At 32.9% G+C, this 23,858-nt stretch overlaps 2 protein-coding genes across 2 annotated transcripts; both read left to right on the top strand.

Moving 5' to 3' along the window:
- The first annotated feature begins 9,389 nt into the window (after positions 1 to 9,389).
- Positions 9,390 to 11,210, top strand: LOC102619423 (inactive protein RESTRICTED TEV MOVEMENT 2). Its single transcript, XM_006485460.4, has 2 exons — positions 9,390 to 9,607; positions 10,185 to 11,210. The coding sequence occupies exons 1-2, from the start codon at positions 9,475 to 9,477 to the stop codon at positions 11,069 to 11,071; spliced, it is 1,020 nt and encodes a 339-aa protein (XP_006485523.1). The 5' UTR covers positions 9,390 to 9,474; the 3' UTR covers positions 11,072 to 11,210.
- Positions 11,211 to 12,753: 1,543 nt separating this feature from the next.
- LOC102619134 (uncharacterized) lies at positions 12,754 to 19,382 on the top strand. Its single transcript, XM_006485459.4, has 11 exons — positions 12,754 to 13,178; positions 13,445 to 13,649; positions 13,862 to 13,952; positions 14,066 to 14,211; positions 14,702 to 14,945; positions 15,979 to 16,083; positions 16,221 to 16,403; positions 16,498 to 16,702; positions 17,854 to 18,346; positions 18,906 to 18,985; positions 19,103 to 19,382. The coding sequence occupies exons 1-11, from the start codon at positions 12,956 to 12,958 to the stop codon at positions 19,105 to 19,107; spliced, it is 1,980 nt and encodes a 659-aa protein (XP_006485522.1). The 5' UTR covers positions 12,754 to 12,955; the 3' UTR covers positions 19,108 to 19,382.
- Positions 19,383 to 23,858: the final 4,476 nt, after the last annotated feature.

Genomic DNA, 23,858 nt, shown 5'->3' with positions numbered 1-23,858 from the left:
GTCGACGTCATTGTCATTGGTGGTGGCAATGACTACTGCCAAACTTAACTCAAATCTTTTTCTTTATTAACCTGAATTTGAGAACATATTTTTCTTTATTTCCTATTTATTTTTTCTTAATACCAAAAGACAATAACAAAATTTTTTATTATCAATGATTCAACATTAATAGTCTCTAGTACCACGTGTTAAAAAAAATCCTTTAGTGAAAATCATCACCCAAGATCTAGAAATATTTATATTGTATCATTAAGAATCAATAATCAAATAAGCGTATGCAAACCTGAATCTATAATGCTTATACTCTCTAGAGTTGTGTGATTTACTTTCTAGATCAACACGTTTTTCCCAAGAATCATTTTTACTTTCTCTCTACACTCTCTCTAATGATGAAATGTTAGAAAAGAATAGAATATTACGTGTGACCTAAGGACCATAACCATTTATATAGATAACTTTCCTGTTATCTTTAGGCATTTCTATTTCAGCCCATCATAAAAATAGAAATTACATTTAAGTCTCTATAATTAAAGGCCCACACACTATGAAATACATTAAAACCCAAATTACCAATAACATAGATCACTTTTAATTGGGCTTAACTTCATATGATAGTCCGCAACACATATATAAGCCTAAAGTAGACATAATTACTCACATATAAGCTCAACATTGGATTAAAGATGAAACATTGTTTTGATAATTTGAATATTTGACATAGACTTATTGAAATTGGTCTTATATTATCCAAAAGATATTTGAAATTATTTTATATTTGATATTTGGAATCAATCTCATACTGTATATTTGAAAGGTACAACTTTGTTGAACCTTGTACTACGTAGTGGTGGCCATGATCTGTGTAAAATCTTGATTTTTTTTCTCATTCTAATTTCAAAATATCAGATTGCAAAGAAATTATGACAAAGCCAACGCTAGTAATTTGGCGTACAATGATTCCAAAGTAAACAAAAACAAACATATTTCTGTTATGGACTACGGTAACCTAATAATACCATAATCGACAAAACAACAACATTAGATTAAAGCAACAGGCGCCATAATTATCTATCACAATTATGTATAAAATTAAATAATCTTCTTGGTTCCTTTTGATGCTTGCACGCTTTTCTTTAGTTGTTGTATACCAGAAGTTTTTTAGTGATAGAAGTGAGAAATAAAGAAGACAAATTACGGTAATCTTGTGGTAGACAAAAAGAAATACGTTGATTGATAGAGAAGAGTGAGAAATGTTGAAAAATCAAACAACAAAAATCAAACTTTGCTTTGTGAGCACCAAATTCAATACCCATCAAAGTTGATTTTTTTGTTTCAAAATTCAATTTGCCAATTTAACAAATTGGCCAAATTGAATGCAATGGTAGGTGAGCAAAGCCTATAAATAGAGAGGAGAGGTTAGAGGTTGATGCATCTAATTGAGAGAGTTGAGAGCAATTGCAAGTGAAGCAATTTGAGAGATTTGCGAGAGTTTCCACTTGAATGTTCTAGTGAGAATACAATTGGGTGTATTGGGGTTGTGGGCTTTGAGAGCTTTTCCCACTTTTGTAAATTTTCATTTGTTAGTAAAATTATCTTCTAGTCTTTACCTGTGGACGTAAATATTACGCGAAATCACGTAAATTATTGTATCATATTTTCTTTGCATTTGTTTATCACCACATTCATATTTCTTTAGAAGTCGCAGTCACCATAATATTGTTAATTGCTCAACCTGCTTTTCCACAACAATTGGTATTTGAGCCGGAGGTTCGTGCTTAGGGTATACAATATTGTTTACGTACACGGTACTATTTATTGATCTAGTGGAGACAACCATTTATATTTGGGAGACAGTTTATTGTAAGTAGTGTGTATTTTTACATGTCTAGAAAAGTTCTATCAACAAGGCGATAAGAGCCTAAGGAATTTGGGTTTTAAGTGGGACCATTGTGACCCTTCCATTCTCCTAAGAACTTTTTTGTTGCATTTATTCACACTAAATTAACATCATAGAGGCTGTTTTTCAAGTGTAAATAGTTGTTTAAGGCACATATAATTTGAGTTAAGAAGGATGGTAAATGCATCATCGTCGTCTTTATCTGCGATGACTACTGTAACTAATGCAAAGTTTAAAGTGGAGAAATTCGATGGTACCGATAATTTTGGTATGTGCTAATGTGAGGTGTTGGATGTCTTATGTCAGCAAGAGTTGAATGTCGCTCTTGAAGAAAAACATGACAAGATGGATGACAATGAGTGGATAAAGATTAATAGACAGGCATGTTGTACTATTCACTTATGTTTGGGTAAAGATCAAAAGTACTCTATCATGAGGGAGACATCAGCAAAGAAATTGTGGGAGGCCCTGGAAGAAAAGTATATGAAGAAAAACCTTGAAAATACTCTTTATATGAAGAAAAAAATCTATCGATTCACGTATGCACTTGGCATGTCGATGAATGACCATGTGAACTCGTTCAACGAGATATTAGCATATTTGCTAAATTTGTATGAGAAATTTGTAGATAAAGATAAGACATTGTTGTTGTTGAATTCCCTTCTTGATGAATATGATCATCTCACCACCACTTTGTTTCATGGGAAGGAATATGTCACATTTGATGCTGTATGCAGTGCATTGTATAACTCTGAGACCAAAACAAAAGATAGAAAGGATCACAAAGATACAGTTGTAGAAGCATTGATAGTAAGAGGTCGTTCACAAAGCCACAAATCTGAAAAAAAAAAAAAAAGCAAGTCTAAAGGGAAGCCTGCCAAAGATGAATGTGCTTTTTGTCGCGAGAAAGGGCATTGGAAAAAGAATTGTCCTAAGTTAACAAAGAGCAAGGCTACTTCTGATGCATGTATAAGAGAGCATGGTGATGAGTCAGACTTTAGTCTGATTGGCATGACGTTGACTTGTCATTCAGATGAGTGGATTTTGGATTCGTGTTGTACATATCATATGTGTCCTAACAAGTGCTGGTTTTCTAGCTTTAAAGAGTTGGACGGTGGAGTTGTTTTTATGGGAAATGACAATACTTGTAAAACCATGAGAATATATTCAATCCAGTTGAAGAATCATGATGACTCAATCCAAGTCTTATGTACCAAGTTTGAAGAAAAATATAATCTCATTAGAGTCCTAGAATTTAAAGGGCTCAAAATCACTCTAAGAGATGGATTGTTAAAGGTAGTAACTAGCGCACTGACAATGATGAAAGGTACAAGAAGAAGTAACTTGTACTATTTCCAAGGGAGTACAATTATTGTATTAGCATCAATAGTCTTTGGAAAAGATGCAGAAGCAACCAAGTTGTGGCATATGCGTTTAGGACATGCTGGTGAAAAAACATTGCAGACTTTAGTGAAACAAGGCTTACTGAAAGGTGCAAATTTTTTCAAATTGGAATTTTGTGAACATTGTGTTTTGGGCCAGCAGACAAGTGTAAACTTTGGTTCAGTAATTCACAATACAAAAGGGATTCTAGACTATATTCACAGTGATGTTTGGGGACATACCAAAACAATTTCTTTTGGAGGTATGCACTATTTTGTTATTTTTGTTGATGATTATTCAAGAAAAGTGTGGGTGTATTAGATGAAGAACAAGAATGAAGTTTTGAGCATATTTATGAAATATAAGGAAATAATCGAGACTCAGACTGGTCGAAAGGTCAAAAGATTTCATTCAAACAATGGTGGCGAGTACAAGAATGATCAATTTCTTCAAATATGCCGAGGTGATGGCATTGTGTGACACTTCACTATTCGAGATACACTACAACAGAATGGGGTGGCAGAACGCATGAATTAGATTATAATAGAGAAAGTTTAGCATATGTTGTCTAATGCTGCATTGGGCAAAGAGTTTTGGGCTAAGGTAGTTGTATATGCTTGCCATTTGATCAACCATTTGCCATCAGCTGCAATTGATGGCAAAATAACCATAGAGATGTGGACTGGTAAACCTATTATTGATTATGATTCTTTACATCTTTTTGGTTCAATTGCCTATTATCATGTAAAGGAATCTAAGTTAGACCCAAGAGCAAAAAAAGCATTCTTTATGGTTATAACTAGTGGAGTACAATGATGCTGTCTCTAGTGTCCTATTACAAAGAAGATTATTTTCAGCAGAGATGTGACTTTTGATGAATCAGTCATGTGAAAACAAAAGATTCTCAAGAGAATGACAAGACTAGTAACACTTTGCAGCAACTAGAGTTTGAAAAGGTTAAACATAATTCAACCGGTGTTGAGGAGACAGATAGTGATTCTCCATTGACTAAAGACGAAGAAGAGGTTCTGACCCAGAAACCTTCATAGCAACAAGATTCAATTGCATATAAAAGGCCACGAAGGGAGATTCGCAACCCTATTCATTTTATTGATATGGTGCCCTATACACTTTCTGTTGTAGATGATGATATTCTTTTCACTTACAGAGAAGCAATAAGTAGCACTGAAAGTATACAGTGGAAGTTGAAATACAAGTTATGCAACCCAAGAGGGGGGGTGAATTTGGTTTTTAAAACTTATGCTAAACAATTCGCACAACAAATCAATCTAACGCCTTAATGGAACAGAAAACAATAAATTCAAACAAGCATAATAATAAAAGAGTAAGGGAAGAGAAAAACAAACACACGGATTTTTACGTGGTTCGGCAATCTCCGCTTATGTCCACGCCTCCAAGCAAACCAAGCTTGAGGATTTCACTATCCAAGCCTCCCAAGGCTTCAAATTCTTACAATTGACTTCCAAGGTGTCAATGAACCTTTACAACAAAGAGATTATTTCACAATCTCTTTACACAAGTGTTTCTCACACTTATACACTCACAAATTTGATGAGAAAAAGAATATTACAACAAAAACTCTCTTTAAGAGTGAATATGCAAATAATAGCACAATAATGATTCAATCTATGATGATTTACGATTTGGAAGCTCAATATATGTTTTATGATCTTGTTTATGCTTGCATTAGTTCTTAAAATGAAGTTAGAGTTGAGTTTTTATATTTAAACCTCGAAAACTAGCCGTTATAGGCAAATTCCCGCAACCAAGCGGTTAGCCGCTTGATTTATCCGACTAGCCGCTTGTAACAGTGATATTACTATTATTTTTGAATTTTGCTACAGCAACATTGTTCACCAAAATTATATTTTAGCCCAAAACATTCTATAATTATACTATGGCTCAAAACGTCATAAAACTTTACAAATAGGTCCAATTTTAGAATTTCTAAATAATAATAGTCATTCCAAAACTTTTTGAAATTATGATATGGCCCCAAATATATTATTATTTTTCAAAGAGGTCCTTTTTCAAAATTTAACATAATACCTATATTTTTCAAAGTTCTCAAAACTTTTCACTTTAGTCCAATATGTTCATAAATCATAGTATGGCCTAAAACATTTCAAATATTTACAAAAAAGTCCAATTCCGGAATTCAAAATAATACTTATTAAAATCAAAGATTACAAAACTTTTTATTTAAGTCCAATTACTCAAATCCACAAAATACTCTACCTTATAAAAATAAAACATTTTAGTTTATGAAAAGTAATTATTTAAATAAATTTATTGAGCTTCTCAAATACTAAATCATGCATCAATTAAATCATACCGGCTTTACAAGAATTTATCGCAATAATTTTTCCGTTAAACTCTAAACTTTATTCTTGATTTCGTCGTTGTCCGTTGAGTGTCTTGAGCTTGATTTCACTTGATTCACTTGCATAAATATTACCCTTCAAAAACTAGTGAAAATGTGAAATTAGGGATGGCAATGGGGAGGGGAGGGGAGGGGACCAATCTCCCCGTATCCATCCCCGATATTTTACGTATGTCCCCGTCAGAATTACTTGAGAGAATCCCCATCCCCTCCCCGAATAATAACAGGGGATACCTGAGGGTCTCCGATCCCCGAATAACTAATACATTTTTTTTTTCGATTTTGAGTTAATCATATTAAAATAAAAAATTCAAATAAAAGTAAAGTTCGAAATATATCTTACATTAATATCCATTACAAAAGTCATATACATTAAATTAGTAAGTAACGCAGCATGCAAGGGATACAAACTTCTTTTACAAACTATCATGAACAAATTAATAGTCTAATACAAAATTGTTACAAATAAAATCGAATTTAGATTCAAAATTAACTTTTTCAATGGTGGCGTGGGCACTTTATAAATGTGGGCTATAAACACAATAGTTAAATCGAAGCAAATCAAGAGCAAATATTATATTAGATTAGAGTAGAGTAGATATTAAAATTGTGATTCACTGTGGGCAATTATAACATCTAAAAATAAATAAAAATATATTTAAATTTAAAATATTTAAAAAATATTAAAATTAAAAAATTTTGGGCTAATAGAATCTACTCGGTCTTTTTAATGTCCTAAATAAAAATTTAAGACTTTAATTAGTTAATTAGGCCTAAAAGTTTAATAATATAAATATGTTGATATTTTTTATTTTTACCAATATTTATAATTTTATAATTTAAATTTTATTATTTATTTACTAGTAATTTAAAAAAAATTAAAAATTAAAATGGGGAAATGGGTAGGGGATGGGGATTCCACCTCATCCCCGTCCCCTCCCCGAATAAGAAATTGGGTAAAAAAATTTTTCCATCTCCTCCCCGAATAAGAAATTGGGTATGAAATTATCCCCATACCCTCCTCGAATGGGGAAAATCCCCGAGGGTACCCGTCCCTGTGGGGATTTTTGCCATCCCTATGTGAAATACAATATTGATTAAATCATTTAATACACATGTTTGTTATCATCAAATTTACATTATGTGTAGCCCTTTAGGCTAATAGAAGTTAGCAATGGATGAAGAAATGCAGTTTCTTCATAAAAATGGAACTTAGGAGTTAGTTTCACTACCCAAGGAAAAGAAGGCAATTGAGTGCAAATGGGTATATGCAAATAAGGAAGAATTTTCTTGTAAAAATGAAATTCGATACAATGATAGATTGATAGCGAAGGGTTACGCTCAGAAGGAAGGAATAGACTACAATGAAGTATTTTCTCCAGTTGTGAAACACTCATCTATTCGAATTTGGTAGCCATGGTTGCGCAATTTGATCTTGAATTAGTTCAGCTTGATGTAAAAACTGTATTTTTACATGGTAATTTGAAAGAAAAAATCTACATGACTCAACTAGATGGACTCAAGGTTTCTGGAAAAGAAAATTGGGTTTGCAAATTGACAAAGTCACTTTATGGATTGAAACAATCTTTGAGACAGTGGTACAAGCGATTTGATCGGTTTATGAAAATGCAAAGGTACACAAGAAATAAATTTGATCATTGTGTGTATTTTCGCAAGTTACAAGAGGGATCATTCGTATATTTGCTCTTGTATGTTGATGATATGCTAATAGCATCCAAGAGAAAAGACGAGATTGAGAAGTTGAAGACTCAACTCAATCAAGAATTTGATATGAAAGATTTGGGTGAAGGTAAAAAGATTCTTGGCATGGAGATATGCAGAGATAGAGCTCGTGGCAAAGTCAGCTTGTCTCAGAAGCAATATTTGAAGAAAATACTACAACAAGTTCGCATGACTTAGCAGAAAAAACTTGTAAGTACTACATTAGCTTCTCATTTCAAACTTTCTGCACAACTATCTCCTTCAACAGATGAGGAACGAGAATACATATTACAGGTTCCATATTCAAATGCAGTGAGTAGCTTGATGTATGCAATGATGTGTACAAGGTCTGACATTTCACATGCAATTGGTGTAGTGAGCAAGTATATGCATAATCCTGGTAAAGGACACTGGCAAGTTATGAAATGGATTCTACGGTACATTCAGAAGACCGTGGATGTTGGTTTACTGTTTGAGAGAGATGATACATTGGTCAAAATGTGATCGGATACGTTGATTCTGATTATACTAGTGATTTGGACAAATGAAGGTCAACCACTGGATATATATTTACTTTTGCTAGAGAGCCAATTAGTTGGAAGACTACACTACAGTCTACAGTTGTACTATCGACCACAAAGGCCAAGCACATGGCAATTATAAAGGCTGTTAAAGAGGCTATTTGGTTACAAGGCTTGCTTGAAAACTTGGGATTGGTATAGGAGCACATTAATGAGTATTGTGACAGTAAAAGTGTTATTCACTTACAAAGAACCAAGTTTATCATGCATGTACGAAGCATATTGATGTACGATTTCACTTTGTGCGGGTAGTTGTTGATGAGGGAAAGATTTTTCTACAAAAAATCAAGATTGCAGATAATCTTGCAGATATGTTGACTAAGGTTGTGACGGTGATCAAGTTTGAGCATTGTCTAAACTTGATCAATATCCTATAAGTTTGAAAGCATTCGAAGAAGGCATAGACTGAAGGATGGTTTGTTGATAGTTGGCTCAGATTTAAAAAAAAAATTTCGCCGAGGTGGAGAATTGTTGAAAAATCAAACTTTGCTTTGTAAGCACCGAATTCAATGCCCATCAAAGTTGAATTTTTTTTTTTCAAAATTCAATTTGCCAATTGGCCAAATTGAATGCAATGATAGGTGAGCAATGCCTATAAATAGAGAGGAGGGGTTGGAGCTTGATGCATCCAATTGAGAGAGTTGATAGCAATTGCAAGTAAAACAATTTGAGAGATTTGAGAGAGTTTCCACTTGAGTGTTCTAGTGAGGATACAATTGGGTGTATTGGGGTTGTGAATTTTGAGAGTTTTTTATACTTTTGTAAATTTTCATTTGTTAGTAAAATTAGCTTTCAGTCTTTACCCATGGATTATTGTATCTTATTTTTTTTGCATTTGTTTATCACCACATTTATGTTTCTCCAAAAGTCACAGTCATCATAATATTGGTAATTGCTCAACTCGCGCTTCCGCAACAAGAAAAATAATTAATTATCATAATAGGATCCATATTAATTCGTTAGTTTTCAAAAGTAATAAATTCTACGTCAGCTTTAATCTTAAGCTTTGGATGAGGTATAATTTAATAGTTAAAAAATTGTGTCCAAAAATTGTGTATAAAATTATGACTCATGAATCTCTCTCTCTGTCTCTCTATATATATAAATTTTCTGATAAGAGAATCTTATACCTTATAATTAAAATGAGGAAAGCTTTCACAACGTAGCGTTGTAATCCTTAGCAAAGTTCGTATATGTGAGCGTATATATATAGAAAATGAAGTACGAGACAAATAAAGAACTTTCTGTGCAAGAAGTTATGCTATATATTTGAATCCCCAATGAAACGAAAACAAGAAAAATAAAATAGGTATAGCCTCATGGACAAGCCAAAACAATGGAAACATTATAAAAAGATAGCCTGGCTAACAAGACAACCATAAACCAAAACCCAATTCTCAGATCTTGTCACATTATTTATACAAAAAGCGTGCAACAACTCTACAAACATTTTCATTGAATTTACTCGTTGTACTTGTCGTATAAAAATGGCAATGAGGCCAAGATATACAATTGGCAACCAACCACGACAACTGATGCGTCGAACGTATGAGAATTTCAAGCCAAAATCGGAATGGAAGCATGAAGACGATGCCAGTATTCTACTTGTTTATCTTCCTGGTATGTTTTAGTATAAATTATGTAAAACTCACGCACATTTCATTTTTATGATCACTTGGTGTAATTTATGAGAACAAGTTAGTTCAATTGACAAAATTTATTGAATTGAAACAAGAGGTCTAAGATTCAAACGCTTAGCATGAGAGGGAAGGAATTTGGTTAGCAACTTACTATGCTTAATTTTTATGCTTTTCAGAAGCATCTAAATGCCTTGAGAATGAACTTTAGGTCTCTTATATTTCCATTTTTACCATTTAGCTCTCAATTTTTTTCAATTACCTTTTACATCTTAATACTCTAATTTTGATTTTCGAACTTTATTATTTAAAGACTAAATGTGACTCTTTATCATAAATAGTCCATCCTGTGTTTTTTCATATATAAATCATATGACTATAGTGAAAGAACCCAAATTTTTTTATTCTCGGTTTTTTATCAAGATCTAACTGAAAAAAAAAGAAAGAAATATTTTGGACCAAAATCATAAATTGTCACTCTCCCGTGACTTAATATATACTTGCATTAATGGTGTAATTTCTTTGGCTTACCATATTATCAACGTATGTGTGCATTGCAGGCTTTGTGAAGGAGCAAATAAAGGTGATGAACACATATGTTGATAATATCACACTTTCGCTCAAAGTTGAAGGCCGGCGTCCACTTGCCGGGGGAAGATGGAACCAATTCAGTGAACTTTACAAAATTCCAGAAACTTGTGACATTAATAACATCAACAGCGTGTTTCAAGGTGGAGTCCTCACTATTATTATGCCAAAAATAAAAAATAATGCTCAAAAGGATGCTAAAGCAGACGCAACCCACCATGAGACTTCCAGCTCCCAAGAAATCGCAGAAACTTCTACTGTACAGGAGAAACAAAGAGAAGAAAAGAATGTTGTTGAAGCTCCAAGCCCTCAGAAAGTGACCACAAGTACTGAAGAAAGTACGCAATTGGATTCTCAGAAAACTGCTTCATTGGTTGATGATATCACGAAGCAGATTGACGAATCAGGTGGTGAAACTGCTTGTCAAAAAGCTGATGAAATGGGTCACGCAGTCGAAGCTTCTCCAAAAGCTGCTGCATTGGTTGATACTGCGGCGAAAATTCATGATGAGATAAAGAGAGTAGGAACGGATGGTGAAAGTGCTTATAAAATAGCGAATGAAGAGAAAGAAAAGAGTGAAGCAATTGGGAAGGAGAAGCCAGCAGAAGTTGAAAAGCTTGAAAGCAAGGAAGAGGAAGAGAAGCAAAAAAATGACCAAAGTGAAGAGAAACGAAAAGTGGAAGTGGATGATTTGATTTCCGAGAAGCCAAAGGATAAAAAGCATGAAAGTGCTTTTGCTTCGGAAGGCTTGATTGAGGGGAAGCAGCAATTGTTGGTAAACATGGGAACTGCAGTGTTAGTGATTGTGGGACTTGGGGCTTATTTATCTTACACCATTACCTCATTTGGGAAAGTCTAAAAAACTCCACTTTCTTTCTACAAGTATTATGTTCCCTTTTATATACGAATTTCTCATGTTATAATTAAGTATATTTTAATTGCGATCTATTGGTGATAATTAATAACTATTTAACTTAGATTTTATTTATATCAGTTTTTGAGCCCTTATCTAATGATTTATCAAGCTTTTAAGTCGGTTGTTAAGATTTTATATCACAAACTCATAATTAAGTTCTTATTGATAAAGGTTGGGGTGTGTTGAGAAACTTTTTCAATTTCTCTTTTAAATATTCAAAAGGGACACATTAGGGACATATTTTATAGAAGAAAACAACATTTTTCTTATTTAAGACCCATCGTCGTTTATCACTTTTTATCATGGTAGTTAACATTTCATATTTTTATTGTATTCAAAAGTCTCCACATGTAATTATGAGAAGAATTCTCCTGATTTATGATTAGGCCTTTATATTTTGAGCATATTTTTAGGCTATACTTCATATTGACTATACCAAAATCCGCCGCAGTAAACTTTTTATTGTAATGTTATATGAATTGTATCGTGATATTTAAAAACAAAAACAGAAAAGGGTGTTTAAGTCATTTTAATAGAAGTGAGGACCTAGCTGTTCTATATGACGAGGAGGATGGGTATAATTCAGTTTAATTTGGTTTTAAATCGTATTGAAGTGAACCGAATGATTATTTTTAAAGTAACGAACCAGATCAAAATTTTTAACCTTTAGAATCTTTATTTTATTTTTATTTTTATTTATTTAAATGAATGAAAAATGAATCGATCAGCTTTTTTGTTTTTTTTTTCAAATCAATTCGATTCGATTTTTTGGGGACAACAGGATTGTTGCCCACTCCTAAACACGATTCTCCTTATTAAAGAAATCATACAATTTGAGGAAATGAATTCGATGCTCTAATGAGTTTTTGAATATTGTGATTGATATTTATCGAAAAAAATTATATACAATTAAACCTTACACATATACAAACTAATGTAAAACATTATTGAAGAAAAAGAAAATTATTAGATGGTCTTAAAATATTATTCCTCTCCTATTCATTTTTACCACATGTTTATTTCGTCCAGTGACGGATCTAGAAAAATAATCTATCGGGGGTAGATTACATAATAGTAAAATTTTCAAACTAAAACTTTGAATATATAAAATATTTGTTAATACATTTATGATTGTTCTCGACGTATTTTAAAAAATAAAAAAATATTTGTGGTGATCCTAACATTATTTTTAATTATAATATAGGTTTTTATAATTGTAAAATTTAAAATTTAAATTTTGTAAGTTTATAAATTTATAGGGTCAATTTTAATAAATTTAATGGGAGCTAATTAAAAATCTTAATTTTTTTTATTTTTTATTTATTTTTAGCCAGCAGGTCACATACTGCATCTACCCCTGATTTCATCAACCAATTATAATATGATAAGCAGTGATTTGATAAGAAATAATACTTAAAAGAACCATAGATCTTAAACATAACCGAAATCATAAGCAGATCCAAAAATAGAGTATTCCTTTAAAAAAAAAAATTACTGATGAATTTTGGTAGCTGTGTAAATTGTAATGAAGGAAGAGGAAAGAGGACCGATAAAAAAGAGTAACATGAACGTGGAGTCCAGTACAAACAGCAATAAAAAGCCGTGAAGGAAAAGCACGATTTACACGCCCCTCACAGACACACACGTACTCAACAAAGAAAAGAATCTATACTAACCAAAAAAGAAACCGTCACCGTCCCAGTCCCACGAACATTTCCACTCTTTTATTCTTTAGCCCAAAAGCAATCCTTTCATTTAGCTGTTAAAAAAGAAGAGAAAAAGAAAAAAAAAAAAAAACACTGATACTTGTTTTCTGCTTTTGAAGAAATGAAAACGGTAAGGATATTGATGCGCGCGGTTTTGTTGGGCATGGTTTCTTTGTTAAGCTTTGCAAATGCAGAGTATGCCAAGTACAAAGATCCCAAGCAGCCAGTGGCTGTGCGGGTTAAGGACTTGTTGGGTAGAATGTCACTTGAAGAAAAGATTGGTCAGATGGTTCAGATTGATAGAACCATTGCCACTGTTCAGTTTTTGAAAGATTACTCCATTGGTAACTATTTTAACTATAGCTTCTGCATTTTTTTTTAAATTAGCTTACCCATCTGGGTAAATATTTTTATTAGTTTTAAAACGTAGTTGTGTTTGAGTACTAAATATTTATGGAAATGGGTATTTTTTGTTTGAAACACTTCTCCAATGTGGTTGATTTTATGCCATTGTAGCTGTTGCATCAAATCTGCATTTAATGCAGAGCTCCCACCTTTAGTTTTTCAGTGTACAGTTGATTGAGCAAGAAATGTTAATGGTTTTGCGCAGGGAGTGTGTTGAGTGGTGGGGGAAGCACGCCGCTTCCGCAGGCCAGTGCTGCAGATTGGATCAATATGATAAATGATTTTCAAAGGGGGTCTCTTGCCAGTCGTTTGGGGATTCCAATGATCTATGGCATTGATGCTGTTCATGGCCACAACAATGTCTATAATGCTACTATTTTCCCGCATAATGTTGGCCTTGGAGCTACCAGGCATGTATTTTTCTCATTTGGATCATAAATCTTCCTCTCAACGTATGCATATTTTGCTTGCACAAGGGAAAACAATCATAACTTATAGACTCTTTCAAGTGTATGATTATTGCATTTGTTTATCATAATCTAGCAGAAATTAGACCGATTAAAGTTATTAAAGTGTTGCTCAATGCAAAACTTTTTAAGAGTGAACTTTAGTTTAAATACAGGGATCCTGAGCTGGTGAAGAGGATTGGTGCTGCAACTGCTCTTGAAGTCAGAGCTACAGGGATTCCTTATGTCTTTGCTCCTTGCATTGCGGTAATAATCAGCATGATGTGTATGAGTTAATAAAATTTCAGGATTTGTCAATGCATTCTGTAGTTTGATGTATGAGTTTTGTTTGTGTATATTTCCTGACATCTTCTTCATAGGTTTGTAGAGATCCAAGATGGGGCAGGTGTTATGAAAGCTACAGTGAGGATCACAAAATTGTGCAAGAGATGACAGATGTTATACTTGGATTACAAGGAGATCCTCCTTCAAATTTGCGCAAGGGAGTTCCTTATGTTGGTGGAAAGTATGAACACCATGAAATCAAATAAATACTTTGGGAAAATTTTTATTGCTGGAAATTACAGCAGAATTCTTAAATTTTTTCAGAGGTTCTACTTTTGGATAGTAAAAGACATATCTTATTCATATATTATCCTATTTTTCTGTTATGGATTACTTAAATAGGCTCAGAGAATAAAACAATTGTAAATGGTATTAGTTCCTAGAAGCTATTATATAGGAAACATTGATTCTTTAATTTTCTCTCAGTTGCACCTTCAGTGCACTTCTGTTTGCTTCGCTATTATCTAATTTTCTGGTAATAGGAGATTAATTTATTCATTTTTGGAATCAACATTTTGTTGGATAGTTTTATTATCACATCACTCTCAAATTTTGTCATCCGTGTGGAAATGTACTCTCCAGCTGAAATGAATCTGCTGTTATTGTGTTTCAGCTACTAATTTGTGTTTTTCTTTAATTTCTATGATTTAATTTTCAAATATTTCTGGTAGGGATAAGGTTGCTGCCTGTGCTAAACACTTTGTGGGTGATGGTGGGACAACCAATGGCATCAATGAGAACAACACTGTGATTGACATGCATGGACTGCTGAGTATCCACATGCCTGCGTACTCTGATTCAATCATCAAGGGAGTTTCAACAATCATGGTTTCATATTCCAGCTGGAATGGGGAAAAGATGCATGCTAACCGTGAACTTGTTACTGGTTTCCTGAAGGGCACGCTTAAGTTTAAAGTTACGTTTCACTTTGCTTTTTTCATACTTCATAGATATAATACCAGCACATCAGACCTGAGGTTAAACTTGTGTGTAAATGTGTTTTTGGACATTAGCAAAATAATGGACACAAGCTCTCTCTCTCTCTCTCTCTTTTCTCCCTTACACAGACGTATCCTCACTTTAACTAAAATCTTGGAGGTAGCTTCTAACACTGTTCTCCAAAGACAAGTTTTTTTACACATAATCTGATTGCGATTCTTAGGTAAGAAAAGTTTTATTACCTTTCGAAATTGGTTTCGTAGCTTTTGGGTCTTTCATACCTAAGATATGCAACTTAACCCAACAAATTATGTGGGTTTTGTTAATTGGTGGCCGTGTATTTTCTCATGATGCACATTATTCCTGGAGTTTCCCATGATCATTCAATATTCAATGTGAGTTATATCCGTCATAGCTTGCTGTTGTTTTATAGCTGCAGATACTTAAATTATTGTTACTGATGTTTCCTAACCATTTTTGTAAAAGCTGTTACCTTCAGTTGTTTACAAATATATTGACTTAGTCTTCTCTTGCATTTTCACTTCACCACCCTGATATATTTACTTCTCATTCAATACATTTGTAAACAAACTTCTTGATTACTAACATTATTACCTGAAGCATTTGTCATTTGTGATGTAAGACATTCCATATGCGTCTCTTCCTTGAGCACATTGCAATGATTTTGTAGGAAATTCTCTTATTAAAAGACTTCAGTTGAGTGGTCTGGTCCAGATGATGTAAGTTGTCAATTTTGGGCATGCTTAAGATATTGTGTCTGCTGTAGTTTCAGTGAAAAAACTGCACGTTTAAGATAGTGCTTAACTTAGCCTCTATAGTCTTTACAAATAATTAAAAATGACACTAACATCATTGAACTTTTGTTTTCTAAAATTGTTTTATGCGCCTTTTAAGTCTTTTATTATCCTTGTCAGTGAACTATGTTGATCCCCAAGCAACAAGGCTTGGCATATCTCCAACTAATTGTTCATTGTTTATTGAATTTCAGGGCTTTGTTATCTCAGATTGGCAGGGAATTGATAGAATCACCTCCCCACCACATTCAAACTACACATACTCTGTCCAAGCAGGGATTCAAGCTGGGATTGACATGGTATGTATCTCATTTATTGGGATAACTTAGCTCATACTAAATTGATGATAAGAAATTGTTTCTTACTGTAATCAACACAGATTTAATGCATGGGGAAATTGATGAATTTAAAATCGTCTTTGATCCGTGTTTCCCAGGTCATGATTCCCTTCAACCTTACTGAGTTCATTGATGATCTTACTGACCTCGTCAAGAACAATGTAATCACAATGGATCGTATTGATGATGCTGTAGGAAGGATTTTGCTAGTCAAGTTCAGCATGGGTCTCTTTGAGAACCCTTTGGCTGATCTCAGCCTAGTGAATGAGCTTGGGAGCCAGGTCTGTTTGTCAAATCATTATCTCGAAATTCCTAAATTTTCCAGCCGTATTCCACAAGTGCCATAAGTGATGAAATATTTTGTTGTTTTACTAGGCACATAGAGACTTGGCAAGGGAAGCTGTGAGAAAATCACTTGTTTTACTGAAAAATGGGAAAAATGAAAGTCATCCATTGATACCACTACCCAAGAAGGCTCCAAAGATCCTAGTTGCTGGTAGTCATGCTGATAATTTGGGATATCAATGCGGCGGGTGGACGATCAACTGGCAAGGATTTAGTGGCAACAACTACACAAGGGGTACCTTTTTCTTTACGTAATGAATTACAAACTAACATCTTGCAGTTATGACATTCAACTTTTCTTACATTTATGACTAATGTATGGAGCTGTTATCTTTATTTCATTGACTAGGATTCTGATGAAGGATTTATTAACTTATTGATGGTTCCTTAGAAAAAGAAACTGAGCTAGAAATCCTTGCTATTAAGTTGAGACAGATAGGAAAATATACTTGTGAAAATGATTTGCTGATTATCATATACAGAGTTGGCAAAATGGTTCATTGGGGCGTGTTCATAGCGTGTCAAATTTAGTCTGAACCAAACACGACTTATTTAATGATCATGTCAAAATATTGAGACCCAAACCCAATAAGGGAAAATCACTTGTCAAACAGTTCGCTTAATATCTATGTATTTAATAAAATTTACATTGATATTATTTATTGATATTTTTTATACATACCTATCAAAATATTACACATTTACACTGTTGAAGTTCTAAATCTATATTGAATTTTATAAATGAAACACTATTTATATGTTTACCCCCCCCCCCAAAAAAAAAAAGAGAGAGAGAAAGAATTATGTCCAATATTTTTTTTTTGATGCGGAATTATGTCCAATATTTGAGTTTTGATGACGAGAAATTATAAATTGGTTTAGAATAGAAAATATATTCGTGTCATTAACCGGGTAAATGGGTCAAGAACTTCAACCCTAACCTGACATGGAAAAAAAATTTTGTTGACCTGGACCTGGTCCGTTTAATAATCGTGTCATATTTGACGACTCATACCCATTTATTCATGTCGTATTCGTGTCGGGCATTCGAATTATGTTAAATTTGCCAGCTTTAATCATACATATTTACTTTAAATCCTAATTACGTATTTTAGATTTCTAAACATAGGTGTTGCTTAGAGCCAGTTCCAAGCATTGAAATGTATCTTGGGGTGGGATCAACCATATTGGTAGGTAATTAGCTATTCCTTAGGCGGAACCATAATTCGAAACAGGTAACCAGAAGCTTCATGTAAGAGTGCCTTTTCCAGACACCAATGACAAGCTGCTGTATTGATAGGCTATTCCTTGTGTTGTCTGATACGTTTTCATCCTGAATTGTCCTTGCATGGCAATGATTTTGATAAAGTCCTTTTACATGGCTAGGGACCACCATCCTTGGTGCCATAAGATCTGCTGTAGACTCAAGTACAGAAGTTGTCTACCGTGACAACCCTGATAGTGATTTTGTCAAGTCCAACAACTTTGATTATGCCATTGTTGCTGTTGGCGAGGCCCCTTATGCTGAATCCGCAGGCGATAGCATGACCCTCACAATGTTGGACCCTGATCCAAGCGTCATCACCAATGTCTGTGAAGCTGTTAAGTGTGTTGTTATCATAATTTCTGGCAGACCTATAGTAATTGAACCATATATTTCCTCAGTAGATGCCTTGGTAGCTGCATGGCTACCAGGCACTGAAGGCCAAGGCGTGACTGATGTCCTCTTTGGGGATTATGGATTTAGTGGAAAGCTCCCAAGATCATGGTTTAAAACTGTAGATCAACTACCAATGAATGTTGGGGATCCGCACTACGATCCTCTCTTCCCCTTTGATTTTGGACTTAAAACAGAATCAGTTCCAAGCATTGTAGCCAGGTAAGCATTCAACTGTTGTCTAGTTTCTTCTATTTATGTTGTCTTATCATGTTCTCCTTGTGTTTTTAGTCAGACTAATTGTAGGTTTCTTGTACTCTCTCTCTATTTTCTACTGGATTTGTGCAATTGGAAATTAAGGTGGTGTTTGCATATCCCTAAGTAGACATTAATTTGTTTTTCTACCGTGGCATTTTGCTATCAGTCTAAATTATCACCTTTTCTGTCATCCAGAGGAGAAAGGCATTTCAAATTAGGAAGGATCAAGTTTCTAGTGAACCAAGAATGGCTTCCATAACCACTATTGTTGTCCTCTACACCAATGACTGTTGAATTTTCTATGAAATAAATATTAGTTTCTTATGCAGCTGCTCTTTTGAGCATCAGTTGGTACATGAAACAGAAATGGAATCTTTCTGGGGATTTCCTTGAACTCAAGAAACATTTTACAATAGCCCAGAATTCAAAGCTGCTAGCTCAGGATATCTTTTTTATATATAATATTAAATAAGTTGTTACATGTAGGGATAATTCTCTGAATGCTTGGTGTTGTTGTCTATAGGTCAACCTCAGCTGGTGTTGATGGGAAACCATTTGTATTCCTGGTCATGATTTCTCTGATTTTTGCGTTGTATTTCACAGGTATATTTACTTCCCAGATAACCTCTTGCGTCTTAGTTGTCTTTTGTTACCATATAATCTTCTTCTTTTTTCAACCTCAACATTTGAATTGATTTATATGTTGACTAACCTTGATAGGTTAAACTCTACTTATTGAAGTTCCGAGCAGAAGCCAGAAGGCATTAAAGAAGAAACTGAATTCATCGAAGAGAGTAGCTCTTGTAGAACAGTTTTTACTCTTTTCAAGTATAGATTGCAGTTGACTTCTTGTAGCATAGGAACACTAGCAATATTTTTTAATGGTCCGCAGAAGTTCCTATCTCATTTTGTTACGATAGGCTAGAACAATTATTTTAGAGCTTAATATAACATGAGAACTGGAAAAAAATGAATTCAGCGTCAGCGAGTTAGATCTTTATTTTATTTTCTCTTTTTGGAGCGAGTAGCTTGTTGCCTTAATATATCCGATTGTCTTTTCGATATCTCTGCATGCATGAAATTAATTGTCTGTTGCATCGTGCATTCAAGTTTTCAAATGGGTGAGTACTTGAATGAGAGATTAAGAGCTTTCAGCATACATACTTATAAGAATAAAAATAAGATTAAATTCTAACCAATTACTACTGAGAACAAAATCAAGGTTTGGAACTTGGGAGGTTTTTTTATGCTTTTTGTTGCTAAAAAGTAATAATTGCATTTTATTTTTTTCTTCCAAAATTAACATAAGGATTTAATCGACGGGCACTTTTATCTCTAAAATGATATAAAATAGGAATATTTGTACAATTTATTGACTACTACTCAATTAATTATGAATTTTGGCAGAACTGAAGAGATTCCTAAGTATCTGTATCTTGGTTGAGCAGGTCAAGCTCATATTCACACGAAGATGGCATTAATTTTATTAGTAAGCCTAAGCTTCTCTGGATAAGGAAGAAACAAAATTGATTTTATATTTCCTCAATTCAATTCTGACCCCTGAGAATGACAATTACAATTTACAAGTTCCATTTTCAAAGAGTAGGAGCTCATTGGGACCCTCAATTTTGAAAAGGGATTGAGAAAAAGAAATCTACAAGCCTTTTAAGGTTCATAAAGGTACAAAAGTTGAATAAATTCTAAAATGTATTTGTTAATTAATTTTTTTTCAAATAATTATAATCATTTTTTTAATTTATTTTAAAAAAAATTTGAATTTTATTTTTTAACTTAAAAATAAATATCTATTTAAATGAAAATTACGAAATAATGAACATGAGGGAAAATGTTCCAACGGCTGTTTTTTTTTTTTAACTTTAAACCTTAACGTAGGATTGAATGGATCCAACTATGAAAAATTAAGATTGATGAAAAATTAAGTTATTTTTTAAAGTTATAAATTTAACTTATGGGATTGCTAGTATTTTAAATTACCCAAATCTCATGTTCTAAGCTATGCTGATTGCTAGTATTTTATTCAAATAATACCAATCACGACCTTGAATCTCTGTTGGGGACTTGGGGCCTATTTTTCACTTTAAATTTGAGTAATGTGATATGATTGACCTTGGTTAAATAAAGTTAGCATTTCAAAATAACATGTCACCGATGAATAATTATTTTGTTTGATAATTGTTAATTTTTTATATCGTCATCAGTAAAATAATTTCACAGTTCTAATAAACGAATGAAATTGCCTATTATTACATTACCATTAGGGATGGCAAACAGCGGGCCTGGGCCGGGCTTTTTCAAGCCCATGTCTAGGCCCTTTGTCAGCTAAGTGTACGGGCCTGGGCCAGGCTCGGGCCAGGCTTGGGCTTTATTTATTTATTTTAAAATTTTAAATTATTGTAAATTTGAAATAAATTAACGATTAACAAGTTATTACAATCATAGATAAATTAAAGAAAATTAATATTTCAAATTAAAATAATAAATAAAGCAAATAAAAACTCATAACTTTAATTTTTTTTAATACTAAATTTTCTAATTCAAACGCTCTCTTAATTAATTGACACAAAAGAGAGAATTTAGTATAATAATTTTAGTTTTTTTGAATCATAATTGATTTATAAGTTAAGAATTTAAGTTTTCTTTTTTATTTTTAAATTACTTTTCAATTTTAATTATATTATTCTAATTTATAAAATTATTTTTTAAAAAAGTAGTGGACTTGGGCTTTGTTCGGACTTTTTTTTTTGGGCCCTTGTCCACACCCTCATGGGTGAGGGCCAGGCCAAAGCCCACGGGCCTAGGCTGGGCCCAGGTGGGCTTGGGCCGGCCCGGGCTTTTTTGCCAACCCTAATTACCATATAGATTCTAGAGTAGTTATAACTCAAAGTAAAAAAAAAAAAATATATTTTCTGTCCAATTTAATTTTTCATGAAAATTTGAATGAAATGATAAATTTCACCTGTTAGACATCAACTCTTTCTGGCTTGCTTAGAAATTTTAGTCCAATGGATTATTTGATCTATGATGATAACTGTTTTTTATCATCATTAATAAAACGAGTTTATAACACTCAAATGAATGACATGTTATATAACACCTCATTTTGTATATAAATTTTAGAATAGTTATGCTTCAAATTAAAAAAAAAAAACTTACTTTCCTTTTCAATTTTTTTTTCTTGGAAGGTTTGAATCAGATGAGAGATTTTGCCCACTGATTAATAAGGTAGTATTTTTCTTATCTGAAATCTGAATAAGTCTAAATACGATTGAAGTTTGAATGAGTTTGAATACAATCATCTAAATAATATGTTTATTTATTTTTATTTAAGATATGATTATAAGCGGAATCTTGTTTATTTTTATAAATAAAAAATATTTTAAACATGATTATTTGACATTTAAGTTCTTATTAAGTCAAAATGAATAAAGGAATTAGTTTTTATAGTTTAGAAAATAAGTATATGTAAAAGTGGTATTTGTGGGATATAGTATTTATTTTTCATTCAAACATTTCCCATCTAGATAAAAGTTATAAAAGTTTACTTTTCCTATTAAGATATAAATTAATGAAAATCAAATATAAGTTAAAATAATAAAATCGAAAAAAATTATGAAATTAAAGAAATTTTAGACTTCATAAATATAATAAATAAGCCCTAACTCTTATCGGCTTACTTAATATTATTATTACTCCAACTTAAGTTGTTATAGATGAGAAAAATATATTTACAGCTGGTCTTACCATGCCACAAGGGGAAAAAAATGTTTCATTTATCTCTTTTACGTTCTAGCTTTATACAATTATAATTCAATGAAATCATATTCATTTCATTTTCAAAAATAATAAAAAAGTCATATTCATTTCAAAATTTTCAATTTAACTCAGTCATACCACATTATGTCATTTTAGTGTGATGCATACACTTAACAATAATGATATATTTACCAATTAGTAATCATAAAGGCTTGGAATTAGAACGGACTGCAATTAGGATCGGCTAGAATTGAAATGGACATCCTCCTCGAGCTATACCTAAGGTTATCTCCTCCTTTTCTTGGCTCTCCCTTTCTTATTAGCCCCATTCTCTTTTACTCTTCCTCTGTATCTTCAATTTTCATATCCAATTTTGCCTGATCGTATGCCTCAACATATGTTACAATAGCCTTAATGTACAAACTATTCTATAAATGATTGATTCTCAACCTTTTCTTTAATCCTTCAGGGCATCTAGGTGGTCAAAGGCCTCCAGGTTGGTAATCTCCTTATAATACCTAGTCACAGAGCTTATCAAACTTTCAAACTTGCCTTAGACTAAGTTTTTCAGCCTACTTGTATCCTGCTTAGGTATGCATGAACCTTTGAAATTCATAATAAATAACTCATACAACTCTTTAAAACTTCTTATGCTTCCCTTCTTTAGACTCGGGTACCATCTTGGGCTTGCTTTTTAAAGTTTAGAGAAAATATTGCATCTTTGTAGATAATTCAGGCACTGAATTCGGGTCACCTCATTGAACTTCAACTTATTTAGTCTCCAACATTTTTGTTCTTTTGTCACACTTAAGTTTAGGTTCACCTTGGTTCTCTCTACCATTCACCATGATGCTCTTCTCTCTTTTGTGTTTTACTATTCCTTGGCTCAACCCTTCAATCCTAAGTCATTTTAACTTAGGCATCAACCAACCTCTTGATCATTTCTTCAAATTTTGTCATTTGGCATTTAATCTCTCCTCTTAACCTTCTATCCACTTCATCATGCACTTCCTCCACCATTTGGCGTTAGGTTTGAGTATCTCCATTGTTAATATCATTTGGCATTTTCGTTCTGGTAGCCTTTATTTATTGAATTTTAAGTGTATGATTTTTTTACACTATTTCCTTATTGAGGTCCAATGTGAATACATTTTTTAATTTGATCTTATTAAGATCAAGATTGGCAACTTTGGCTAGGGTGGGCAAATAACCCAGTCAGACTTGATCTAATCTGAAAAATTTAGGTTTGAATTGGATATAGATAAAGACTCCAACATGATCGAGTTAGATTTTGGCCAATCCAATTGGATTGAAAATATGAAGAAACCAATGCATGCGCAAACCTTCTATGACACAAATTTTTTATTGGATTCGGTCCAATTCAAACATAGTTTGGATTAAATCGGATTACAAGTTTGGATTACTTTGGTATCTAACCCGATTTACTCAAAACCGAATTGGGTTAATCTGAACCTAAATCTAAACCCAAATTTGCCTACCCCTAATTTTCGGCCTTATTGATGTCTAATGTGAATAAATTATTTGATATGATCTTATTGAGATCGTGATAGTCAATTTTGGCCTTATTAATATCAATTATTGATAAAATATTTTATTGATCTTATTGAGAGCGAGGTCCTTAATTTTTTCCTGATCCCATATGAATAAATTGTTTGGTAAGTGATCGTGGAGATTAAGGTCA

This window comes from Citrus sinensis, chromosome 4 (genome assembly GCF_022201045.2).
Source record: "Citrus sinensis cultivar Valencia sweet orange chromosome 4, DVS_A1.0, whole genome shotgun sequence".
Taxonomy (NCBI): Eukaryota; Viridiplantae; Streptophyta; class Magnoliopsida; order Sapindales; family Rutaceae; genus Citrus; species Citrus sinensis.
Note: the sequence above shows the minus strand (reverse complement) of the source record. Positions and strands in the feature narration are given on the sequence as shown.